This window comes from Sphaeramia orbicularis, chromosome 24 (genome assembly GCF_902148855.1).
Source record: "Sphaeramia orbicularis chromosome 24, fSphaOr1.1, whole genome shotgun sequence".
Taxonomy (NCBI): Eukaryota; Metazoa; Chordata; class Actinopteri; order Kurtiformes; family Apogonidae; genus Sphaeramia; species Sphaeramia orbicularis.
The window spans coordinates 47,269,924-47,283,312 of NC_043979.1; the positions used below are offsets into that span (position 1 = coordinate 47,269,924).

Below are 13,389 nucleotides of genomic sequence, written 5' to 3' on the forward strand. Positions count from 1 at the left end.
ATTATGAATAACTTAATATCTTATAAATTATCACAATATTTACATTTACAAACTATAATTTCATAAAGAGATGGGAATAACCTGAAAAAACTGAAATTTCTTTAGTAAAATAAGTGCAATTCTAACAATATTTTGCCTCATCTTATCATTTACACATGTGTATTACACACAATGTTACACAAACATTTAATAACAGGCAGAATATTTGGTATAATTACACCTGTTTTAGTCCCCCAAAAAAGTTTGAATAACTTAATATCTTATAAATTATGAAAATATTTACATTTACAAGCTATAATTTCACAAAAGATGTGAATAACCTGAAAAAACTGACATTTCTATAGAAAAATAAGTGCAATTTTAACAACATTCTGCCTCAGCTTATCATTTATGCATGTGTATTACAACTTACAGATTTAATAATAGGCAGAATATTAGTAAAATTACACTTAAGACATGTCATGTTGTTCATATTTGTTCATATTATTCATATGTTTTGGGAAAGGATAGTTTGTCAAAAGACACATTTTCATGTAATGGAAAATAAAACTAGAAAAATGTGCAGTTGTCATTATTTATAGGTTATTCTGTTCTTATTTGACTGGTTCTGATCCACTTTAAATCACACTGGTCTGAATGTGGAACCTGAACTAAAATGACTGTTAATATCTTCAGTGTAATTTTTGACACTGAAGGGCCAGACTGGAGGCTTAGGCGGGCCGGTTCTGGGCCGCGGGCCTTATGTTTGACACCCCTGGTTTGGAGTCTGAGCAGGAGGACAGGTCTTGGTTAGGATGGTGCATGTTTCTGTGGTGTACTGTCTCTCAGAGGGTTGAATTATGGACCAACGTACGTGTCGTTCCTACTCCTTGCCTTGCTTTGCCTTCCCCTCGTTTGTAGATGGGGTGGACGGTGATGTCGTAGGTGGTCATGGGCTGCAGGCGCTTCATGACGGTGGAGCTGAGCGTCGCCGGGATCTTCAGCGCCACCTCTTTACCGCCGCCGGCCGGGACGTACTTCAGCCGGTAGTTGAGCACTTTGCCCGGAGCTGGCGTCCATGTGACTTTCATGGTTCGCTCAGTCTCGTCCGAGACCGTCAGCTGTTTAGCGGCGGCGGACGCTGAAAGAAAACCAAAAAAAAAAAAACCCCACAATGAATAGACGGTATACGGAGCAAACGATCAGGATTAAAACCAGACGACAAAAACCACATCTGACATATTTATAATCTACAAACTGGAAAATACACTCAGGTCTAGAACTAACAGACTCAGGAACAGCTTCTACCCATAATGCACCTGCCCACCTGGTGACTAAATAATAATAACATCACCCTGAAATACTCGCCCTTCAGCGCCCACCCACAGAGGTCCCTTTAACCAACAAAATCTGCACAGTGGGGTAGTAATGTCAAAAAAGATGTTCATACTTTTTTTTTTTTTAAACTTTTTTTTTTACTTTTTTTTTGCATTTTATCAAATTCAGCTGTAAAAAAATACCAAATACTCAGTAACTGTCATATTTTAACCCTTTAAATTCCATGTTTGTAATGTAAATAAACTCTATTTTTTGGTGCAAAAAAAAAAAAAAAGTAGTCTTTTTTTTTCTGTACACTACATAAAAATTGGAGTAGTTTTTTTTTTTTCTTCAGTTTGGCATATGTCAGTGATTAACCCCAACACTGGTTAATACACATTATTATTTGTTGTACTAGGGCATTGGGTTTGAGTTAAATACTACTTGATGTGTTAACCCTCTGGTATCCACAGAGGTCATTTAAACACCAAAAGTACATAATCTGCACAAAGAGGGTAGTAATGTCACATTTTTTTTCATACTTTTGTTTTTTTGTTTGTTTGTTTGTTTGTTTGTTTTACGTTTTTGCGCATTTCATCAAATTCGGCTGTAAAAAAAAAAAAAAAAAAAAAAAAACTCAATAAATGTCATATTTAACCCTTTAAATTCCATGTTTGTAATGTAAATGAACCACATTTTTTGGTGCAAAAAACCGAAAAAATTTAGTTTTTTTTTTCAGGACACTACATATAAATTGAAGGGTTTTTTTCCATTCTGGCATATGTCAGTGATTAACACCAACATTGATTAATATACATTATTATTCATTGTGCTAGGTCATGGGTTTGAGATAAATATTACCTGATGTGTTCTTTGGTATCCGTTAATCACCAAAAGCGCATAATATGCACAGTGGGGTAGTAATGTTAAAATCTTTTTCATACACTTTGTTTTTTACTTTTTACGTTTTATTTCATTTCATCAACTTGAACCATAAACAAAAATACTAAATACTCAATAATAATATTGAGTAATGAATATTTTTAACCCCTTTGTTTAGTTTTTTCAATATACTATGTAAAAATTGGATTAGTTATGTTTTTATTTTTTCCATCCTGGAAACACTGGTTAATATCCTTTATTATTTTTGGTTCTGGGTCAAATGTTAAATGCTAAATGTGTCAGTGTGAATTTTGTACTCACTTGGTAGAAGGGTGTTAGTGGAGGGATTTAACATTGTTTATAATGGGATGATTTAGTGAATGGATCAGAATTTTAAAAATCATGCAAAGAGCAAACAACTTAACTAAATTCGGACCTAAAACAAATTGTGAAAAATAATCAAACCTTTAATAACATGAGGTTTAAAGTATGAATAATATGCTCACCTGGATACCAGAGGGTTAATCTTATCTTATACACCTATTTTTTTCTTGTTTTAAACATTGTATATATCCTTTATATATTTCTTTTCTCTATAGTATAGAGTTGGCCTTTTGTGAATTTCATAATTTTCAGTGTATATTTCTGTGATATTTTTTTATCTTTTTTTTTTTTTTTTTTTTTTTATCTAGCACTTTAAGAATCTGCTGCTAAACTGACCATTGTTCCTGTAACAGTGACAATAAAAATCTATTCTATTCTATTCTATTTCACTCATAAGCTAAGAATAGCTGCACTTTACATGATTTTATTTTCATTTATTTTTAGCCACTGATAACAGGTTTTATTTCAGCCCAAATCACCAGCGGTTCAGTAAAAGACTTTAGTCAGTCCTTTAATTCTCTTTTTCACCTTCCACGCGTTCATGCAGAACATTCATTTGTCCATTTCCTAATCACTGCTTCATTAATTCTTCTTCCAGGTCTCCTCCTACTCCCTGACTCAGTGCTTTTCCTGCTGATCTCTATGAATTCATAACTGGATTAAAGCATACATGTTGAGTAACGGCGCCGACCTGGAGCCAAAACTAATTGGTTTTGAATTAGGCTTTAACCCAGAGGTGATCAGTTGGAGGAAATGCTAACCACATTTTCCTCTACCCCCCGCATGGCCTATAAAACCAAATTTACTGATTCGTCCGATTCTGTTAGCGATTAAACAAACTTTGCAGGCGTAATATGCATAGTTAATGATCCCCTGAGCAGTTTTGAGACCGTTTGATTTCACTCTGGAGGGTTTTTATTGGTGGAAAAAAAGCACGGCAGCCAACTTTTCAATGTGTTGATTGATCTGAACAAACCGTTTTCTGTTGAAACGATGCACTGAGGAACAATATGTACTGGACTGACGCCCCGAGGCTTAACGATCCAATGAATCACAGGCAACTTAGACACTTAGACACTTTGACACTTAGACCGTCCCCTTCAAATGGAAAAGGTTTCGTTTATTCAGATTTAAATCGACTGAATATGAAACCACTGGAAGTCTGGTGGAAGTTTATAAAGGTATGAAGGTGTGTTGAAGAGCACAGACTCAACAGATCAATGACTTCATGAAGTTCATTAAGGTTGGTTTGATTTTAATATATGAGTCTTGGGTGTTCAACATGTGGCTCCAGGGCCACATCTGGCTCTGGGGTCCTGTTCAGATGGCTCAATAATATCCTTTTTTTTTTTTTTTTTTTCAAATACATTTTGCTATTTTTCTCACAACCATAAAGTCATTGTTAAGTAGTTTTACTCCAAATGAATAAAACAAAAAACAAAAAAACAGAATAGTAGTAAAAGTAGATGACTACTATAACTACAACTACTATTACTAGGCCTGTACACGTACCGAACTGAACTGTTTCAGTACACACCTGTTCGGTTCGGTCCACAGCTGTACCGAAACAGCACAGTATGATGAGAAAAAGAAAAAGGAACGAAAGATGTCGTTCGATGCGGCACTTTAAAGCCACACAAGTTTCACATGGACTTAATAAAGGAGCACACATTGACCCGAAATATGAAATAGCAGCTGATATAAGGTTTAAAAAAAAAACAACAAATATGATGTGAACCTGGAAGGAAGAGACTGCAGACCCTCCACCATCAGTCCAGTCCAGTTTGGATCAGTTCAGGTTCAGGTAAAGGCACCAACGAGGAAAGAGACGTTAATAAGACGGACGTTGTTTGGCCCCAAGGAACTTCGGTAGTTCTAAAACACTGACACTAGCTCTGTCTGTCTGTCTGTGTGTCTGTCTGTCTGTCTGTGTGTCTGTCTGTCTGTGTGTCTGTCTGTCTGTCTGTCTATCACACACGCTGTATGATAGAGGAATAAATAGAACATTGAAAGTATGTAAAGTTTCACTTTCGTTTCACGACAGCGTTCGTTACGTTAGTTATGGACTGCACCCCCAGGTATATAACTGCACCCCCACCCCCCACCCCCCCGGCTCCGACAAAGAAAATAATAAAATCCCCCGTGCACACAGGCACACACAAATACACACAGTGTCCTAAACAGTTTGTTCTCTGTCCTAAAATAAATAATTTGGTTCATTGTGTTGTCAGTGTTTCTCTTCAGTTTGTTTGAACAGAATACCAGTTTGTCCTCTTGTTAATGTTGCACTTCATGTGGAATTTTTCTGTTATTTTTCTGCAGAATGTGAACAGACAGAACTGTGATTAGATTTTTCTTGTTTGTTCGAAACTACCTTTCAGGGAAAAATGCAATACTAATGTTAAAAATACATTAAGTAATATTAATAATTTATTTTATTTTCTATTTGATTTGTAGCAGCAGAATTATATTATTCCTGTTTTTCTATATTCTATTGTCTCCAAAAATTGGGGGAATAATGTTAAAAAATTCATAAATGCATTAATAGACATTTTGAGGGGTTTTCTTTCTTCCCGTACTGAACCAAAAAAAACCGAACCATGGCTTTGAAAACCGAAAACGTACCAAACCAAAAATTTTGTGTACCATTACAGGCCTAACTATTACTCATAACCATATGATCATTTTTACACGACAGTGTTTTAAACACTTATTCATTCCTTTGATTATCATATTGATAATATTTGTCTAGTACATATTGTATACATTTGTTGTTGTAATTGTGCTTTAATATAATAGAGTGTTTAAAAGCTATGTACATTTATATTATACACATAAAGTCTAATGAACAGTGCAATACTTACCCCACCTCAGTGCAATAGTCAGCAGCCATGCACCTTTTCTTTTTTAACCCACAAAGACCCAAACATCCACTGATGAACAAAAGCATCTACTATTCTATAAACTGTTGATGCATTAATCCTATTAATCCATGTCAGTAATTGGTGTAAAATACAGTTCTTCATCTTTTCATGGTCATCAGATATGACCCATTTGGACCTTCAGAGGCTCCGTAGTTACCATAGAAACACAGTCATCTTCTACAACATTGATTCACCAGTAAAACCCATGGAGTTGGATCAATGACAGTGGATGGACACACTAGGTTTATTTTCAGCTAATGCTATATTTTACTGAAAAAGTCACCTTTCCTTTAGTTTTTCTCTGTTTTGATACAATAACGTTTGACTTTACTCTGAACTTTTATGAACGTCTACATGATCAGTCAATTAAACACAGGAAAACAGATGATTTTCACTGGACAAAATGCAAAATTCAGAGGATAATATTATAATAAATGGTGATAAATCACTGAGGAAAGGTTAAATAGAGAGAAAAAATCATTTGGGAACTGACACAAAAGTCACAATGGGTCCTTATGGGTTAATCCTACCTTATATATATCCTCTATTGTCTGTATATATCCTATAGTGTCTGTATATATCCTATATTGTCTGTATATATCCTATATTGTCTGTATATATCCTCTATTGTCTGTATATATCCTATATTGTCTGTATATATCCTATATTGTCTGTATATATCCTATAGTGTCTGTATATATCCTATATTGTCTGTATATATCCTATATTGTCTGTATATATCCTCTATTGTCTGTATATATCCTATAGTGTCTGTATATATCCTATATTGTCTGTATATATCCTATATTGTCTGTATATATCCTCTATTGTCTGTATATATCCTATATTGTCTGTATATATCCTATATTGTCTGTATATATCCTCTATTGTCTGTATATATCCTATAGTGTCTGTATATATCCTACATTGTCTGTATATATCCTCTATTGTCTGTATATATCCTTATGTGTTGTACATGTTTCTTATCCTTAGAGTTTTGTATATTTCAGTACTCTTTGTAGTACTTTAGTAGTATATGTATATCTAATATTTATTCTTGTAGCTTTTGTACACTGCTTATATTTTTCAGTATTTTGTGTGATATTTTTTATTCAGTCCTTTTTTTTTCACTAATAGTTTTTGCTGCTAAATGAATTTTCATTGTTCCTGTCACAGTATTTATGTAAATTAGTCAAATGCATATATGTATTTAGAGTGTTTTTTGACTCAGGCAATATGGTTTGTTTACATTCCAACCATGGCATTTAAAGGGTTTAAAAAAAGGACAGTTATTGAGTATTTGGTAATTTTGTTTGTGGCTCAGGTCGATGAAATAGAAAAAAAATGTAAAAAGTTAAAAACAAACTCTATGAAGAACATTTTGACATTACTGCGGTGCTGTGCAGATTATGTGGTTTTGGTGGTAAAAGAACCTCTATGTGTGCGAAGGTTAAATATGTTGAAAATAAGTTCCTAAAAAGACCTAATAAAGTGTTTTATCCTTCCTGATGTTGACACTAATTTTGTCACCTACAGTGTTTTGCTCAGAGACGTTGTGGACACAAACACTGGGACGGTTTAAGTATTTACGCCCTTCATCTCTTTGAGCTCATTCAGAGTGTTTGATTCTCACCGTCAGTGGTTTCCTGTCCGGTCAGGGCGTCGCTGTCTTTGTAACCGTAGGCGGCGACGACAGAAACCTGGTAAAGCGTCTCGGGGCTCAGACCGTCCAACACGTGTCCGTCTGGTGTCCAGGGACGCTTTTCTCTCGCCGGACTCGTCGGAAAACAGAGACTTCCATCGAACTTGGTACATCTTGACGTTTCCTGGAGCCGCTGTCCAGGACACGGCGAAGCTGGAGTCGGTTACATCTCTGGTGACCAGGTCTCTAGGAGGACCCACCTCTGAAAACAACGGGAGATACGATCACAAGGACATGTATGAGTTTATGTTAGGAGTTAACCCTTTAACCCCTGACGTGTCAGCGGTGAGCGTTCTAAATGGAGGATTTATTTAAATATTCATGTAAATTCAACCGTTTGCTCAATAGTTAAATTTCAAATCGTGCTGATACAATACACCTTGTTCTTTCCATAGACATTTGAGCATGCTCAGTTGACCCCCCCACCACCACCTGTGGAATAGGGGGTAAAACACAGAGCAGTGAGTGAGACCGACTCACTATAAAAACAGGCGGTTTGGACTTTTTTATACCATTTTCCTTATGGTTTTGGTTCTTACTGTTTGCAGTGTTGTGGTGATTGTCCTTTTTTTCTTTTTATTGTGTTTTTGCAGAGTTTTGACTGTGGAGCTGCTTTTTGGAGTTTAACCAAATATGACCCATTTGTACGTTCAGAGGCTCCGTAGTTACCGTGGAAACACTGACATCTTCACTGTCACTGATTCACCAGTAAAACCCATGGAGTTGGATCAATGACAGTGGATGAAAACACTGGGGTTATGTTCAGTTAATGAGAGATTTTGCTGGAAAAGTCACTTTTTCTTCAGTTTTCTCTGTTTCTGATATGATAACCTTCAACATAATCTGCGCCTCTATGAACATCTACACGAGAATACCTGATTTTCACTGAAAAATTGCAAAATACAGAGTATAATATTATAATAAATGATGATAAATCACTTAGGAAAGGTTAAATAGAGAGAAAAATTCATTTGGGAACTGCCATAAAAGTAATACTGGGCATTTAGGGGTTAATTAAAACCCATGTAGACAAGTCAACAAATCGTATGGAAAGATGAACATCAGTAATGTGGAGTTAAAAGCTGGTGAGGAAGCATGACCCAGTTTGACGAGGCTCACTGATGTCATTTTAATCATTTTCAGACCTGATTCTATTTGTAGATTAATTCACGGCTGCTGTTTGTCTGTGCAGTGGATTTATTTTTTTAAGCAAATGACTATAAAACCACAATATCAAGTGAGACGAAATGACAAAAGAAGACAAAAATGCAAGCTTAATATAACTTGAACACCTCTTTCGGTTGTTAATGTTCAGTTAAGCTTTAAAGTCAACCCCAGCAGTGGAATTGACATTTTACACATGTAAAATCCATGGATCTTATTTGTCATTAGTCGCTTTTCCATTGGACATCTGTGCACAAACGTTCCCGATATTTACTAAATGTCAAAAAAACAGAAGTGCATAATGTTGGTTTTTCCATTAAATCACAAATGCGATGATTTGTTTATTTATTATTGCGAGATGACACAAGAAGTCATTCCATAAACATGAACGTAAATATGGTGTGATTACAGATATATTCATTATTATTATATTTTACCCCTCTATCTCCAACTAAATTATAAAATGATGTGGTTTCCTGTGTGTCCACACATACCTACGTTTCTTCATCTTCTGCGCTTGTTGTAACGTCCGTCAAAATCCATTTTTTTAATTCACCTGACTCTAGTTGTGAAAAAGGTCTTTCCATTACAGTTTTGTGATATACCATTTGCGCTACACCTGAAAAACCACCTCTTGCCAGCGCAAAAACTTTTAATCGAAAAATGAGACTTTTGGCGAAATTGTCATTTCTCCATTAGATAAGTTTTTACACACAAGTTATATTTGCGCAATTTGAGGGTCAAAGGAAAAGCGACTAGAGTGAACATATTAGACACACTTTAAACTTCGTTTTTTCACAATTTTGTATTTGTTCAGAATTCTTAAATTGTTTATTTTTGCATGATTTAAAAAATTCTGAAACCATCCACTAAAATCAGAAGTCACTTTTCCATCGGACGTCTGCACAAAACTTAACCAATATTTCCTAAACGGCGAAAAAACAAGTACGTAAAAGTCGGTTTTTTCCATTAAATCATAAATGCGATGATTTGTTTATTTATTATGGTGAGATGACACGAGAAGTCGTTCCATAAACATGGTGATGAACATAAATATGGTGTTGATTTACAGATATATTCATTATTATAATATATTTCCCCTCTATCTCCTAACAAATAAAAAAATGATCGGGTTTCCTGGTGTGTCCACAGATACCAACACATGTTTCTTCGTCTTCTTCGCTTCCGTCAACATCCAGTTTTTTTTATTCACTTGACTCTAGTTGCAAAAAAAAGGACTTTCCATTGCAGTTTTACGTGATATACCATTTGCGCTACGCCCAAAAAAAATCACCTCTTGCCAGCACAAAAACCTTCAATTGAAAATTAGACTTTTGGCGAAATGTCATTTCTCCATTAGGTTAATTTTTATGCACAAGTTATATTTGCGCAATTTGAGGGTCAATGGAAAAGCAACTATTGAAAGATTTGTCTTCATATTCTGGCTCCTGATGGGTTTAGGTTTAAATAATAAGTGTTTTGGTTTGGTTATGGTGAGGAAAAGACCACAGTTTGGTTAAAATACTAATAAATACCAAAGGGAAAGAACCTCGGTTCCTAAATGAAGCCAATGCTTGAGTTTCTTAAAGTTGTAACACCACTGACCACCACTAGGTACTGCTGAAAAGAGTTCTGACTCCGTAAATTTATATCACTCCGTTAAATTAACTTTTTTATGCAGTTCTTGATGAATTGTATCATTTTACTGAGTCTGTGAGCTAGAGTTTAGCATTAGCTCACCCCTTTTGTCCAGATATGGTCACTTCAGATTCTAAAAAGCCAACATGGAAACAAGTCAGTCTATGATAAATAAAGTGAGTCATTTTTATTACATTATACTATAGTATATTTGAGGTTTTTTTGTATTAAACCAAACCCTGCTGTCTTATGCTAAAGCTACTCAAAAGTCAACCCTCAAAAATCATTAAATAAACAAATAAAAAAAACTTTTAGGACAATAAAATGCATACTGAGTAGAGAAAAGTATATTTTAAAAAACAGCATACATAGAATATATATGTATACTACATGTGAGAGTATATTAACTATTATTTTGTTAATTATTTCGTATTGGTTTATGGGTTCCATTCACTATTTTATGACTTTTCATTGGGTTTAACTCCCGTGCTATCGTCATTTATTGGTTTTAATGCGTATGTGTGATCATACTGGTCTGGTCTATTCTTTGCCTCTTTAATTATTATTGTATTCTATGAGGTTTCATTGTCAGTTCCAGCAGTTTTGAGTCTTTTCTTTGAGTAGCTGATCTTGATTTGATTTTCTTGTTGTTCAGTGTGTTTGTCTTGATTGCGTTATGTTTTTTCTGGCTTCAACTTGAACCTCAGACTTTGTGCTCCATAAAATACACTCATGCTTGTTTGCATAATTTCTCTTACAGTTGGTTGAAAAGCACCAAGAGCCATTAAACACAATAATGCTGACGTTATATTGAGTAATGATGAAACCAAATGCATATTTAGTTTAAAACATGTAGCGTAGAAATGTACAGAGGAAGCTTTAAAGATCAGATCAGCCATTTTCTGTCACTTTTTTCAGCCTTTTTGTTGAAGCATAAAGCATAAAACTTGAGATCTAGTAAAGTAACATGTTTAACAGAAGTTTTCCCATAAAGTCTTTGTGAACATTAACCCTTTTCCTGTGACATATGTCTACATTCACAGCTATTGACAGAATTCAAACAGCATCTGAAAGCTGAGATTCTGAGCTTTCGTTTGAATATAACACAATAGGGTGGACATCTGCATTGGCTGGAAGTGGGCGGAGCTAAGAGCAGCAGAGTGCAGTCAGTGAGAGAGAGAAGGTAGATTTTTATTATTTTTTGCAGCACTTTAGATAGGTTATAGTTGTCGTTTTGCGGAGAATTCTTGAAATAATTGTATTTAAAAGTGAAAGTTCTGTTTTTAAGTGTTCTACTAGTGTGTTTTGACATGTTTTGTGAGTTTTGCTGGGGTTTTGCATTATTTTCACAGTTTTTAAACTGTATTTTTCCAGTTTGTATAGCTCATTGATAGCTGTACTTAAAATATTATATAAATGTATGCCTTGGCTGAGGGAGAAAAGTGGAAGTGGGCGGAGCAGAGAGCAGCAGAGTGCAGTCTGTGAGAGATGGAACATTTTTATTACTTTTAGCAGCGTTTTAGTGAGTAATTAAAAGCAGCTGCAACATGGTGACAATGCTCTAAAAAGCATTTTTAACATGAAATATTTACAATTTAATTTTTTTTTTGCTGTAACACACTGTTTTGAATATTTATTACATATAATAATGATAATTAATGGTCAGATATTGAAAGCTGAGTTTTTCCTGGAAAAAAAAGTGCAAAAGAATCAGCAAAAAGACTATTGCAAAAACAACATAAATAGATAAATAAACAAAATACATAAATAAACAGCCTGTTATAACGGTAGGCCTTACAGGGTTGACTGATTTTGCAACTACTATTTGTGTGAAATTCCCTCCAGTTGATGTTGTGTAACTCAGCTGTACAGTTTTTATGTCATATAAAGTCGTACAGGCCGGGTTTGCTCATGTGTTCTGTCCAGTATTTGTCCCTTTTTTTTAAGCTTCATCTTCCCTTTACAACAAAAGCTCCCTTTGGCTGTGCTGGCAGATCAGATTCTCCTCAGAAATGGAAACTATTAAAAGGCCATCGACTGGACCGCAGCGCTGATCTCACCACAGCCATAAAGGACAGACGGGACTGAAGAACACACGCTAAGGAGGGCTTCGTTAGAGACGGAGACGTCAGAGAAAGACGACATAAACATGTCAGGAACCGGACTGAACCCGGAGCATGGACTCAGCCAGAAGAAGAACACTGAAAGGAACCACTCTGCTTACAGTTTATTGGCCTTTTTTACTCACTCTAGTCCATTCCTTCATGACAGACTTCAACATTCTTTCCACTGACTTCAACTTCAGGAACTCGTGTCTTTTGCAGCCACGAAGCTGAATGAATTTTTCCAAATTAACTGCAGTGTTGGCGATGACAGTGGTTGAGATGTATCCTTTTCTAATGATCCCTCGACCTTTGTTGAACTACATTATATGGACAAAAGTATGTGGACACATTGAATTCAGGTGTTTTCTTTTCTAACAAAACAATATTGACTGATGTCAGAATATAGTTTTATATTATGGGATAATAATATCATGCATTGGTTAGTCTGGGTTCAATTGTTATCTTGCTTCTAAAATGCCTCAGAGATGGTTTGGACTTAATTTCTCTCAACACTGATTTGGTTTTTTGGTTTGTGTTTTTTTATCCATGACTATGATTTTAATGTTCTTCCTTTAAGTTTCTAAAATGTTTTTCCTGCTCTGACTGTAAATAATAATTTTCTACCACAACTAACCATCGACTTTCTTCACATGTCACTGAAGAAGAAAAATCTCCCATTAAACTTTAAGGAAATACTGATGTTTCTAAATTATATGGACATAAATATTGGGACACATCACGTCTACAGCTGTAAGATATCCCGTTCATGAGGATCTGACATAAAAACACCAAGATATAAATCGGAAAACAGAAACTTGAGATATAGGATGTAAACATGTTTCAGATATAAACTATTAGAGACATTTTTCCCAGAAATGTCAAACTGTTAATTTTACAAGGATTCTGAAGAATAATCACAATTGAACAGATAAAGAATTGGAATTAGTGAATGACGCTCCATTAGGTGACACTATTTTAGCTTTAAATATATGCAATAGAAATGTTGTCTTTGGTTTATCTGGTTGTTTTTTGTTTCTTTGGATCATTCAGTGGTTTTGTTGTGGGGTTGAATACAGGGATCAGAAGCTTCCCTGTGTTTTTTATGCTAATATAGTGATAGCAATTTGATATGAATCATTAATTGTGACCATAAAGGTCATTAACCCTTAAAGACCAAAACCATCCACTGTCGACCAAAACCATCTACTGGTGTAAGCTGTTTATACCTGTTGATCCACTAATCCTATCAATACATGGAAATAATTGGTGTAAAATACAGTTCTTCATCTTTTCA

General features: G+C 35.0%; 1 protein-coding gene across 1 annotated transcript in view; it reads right to left on the reverse strand.

Moving 5' to 3' along the window:
• Window positions 1-8,860, reverse strand: part of LOC115414887 (collagen alpha-1(XII) chain-like) — a 108,660-nt gene extending 99,800 nt beyond the window's left edge. Inside the window, 4 exon segments of the mRNA XM_030128248.1 lie at window positions 854-1,120; window positions 7,120-7,222; window positions 7,224-7,390; window positions 8,851-8,860. Of these exon segments, the coding sequence (XP_029984108.1) occupies window positions 854-1,120; window positions 7,120-7,222; window positions 7,224-7,390; window positions 8,851-8,860 (547 nt within the window).
• Window positions 8,861-13,389: the final 4,529 nt, after the last annotated feature.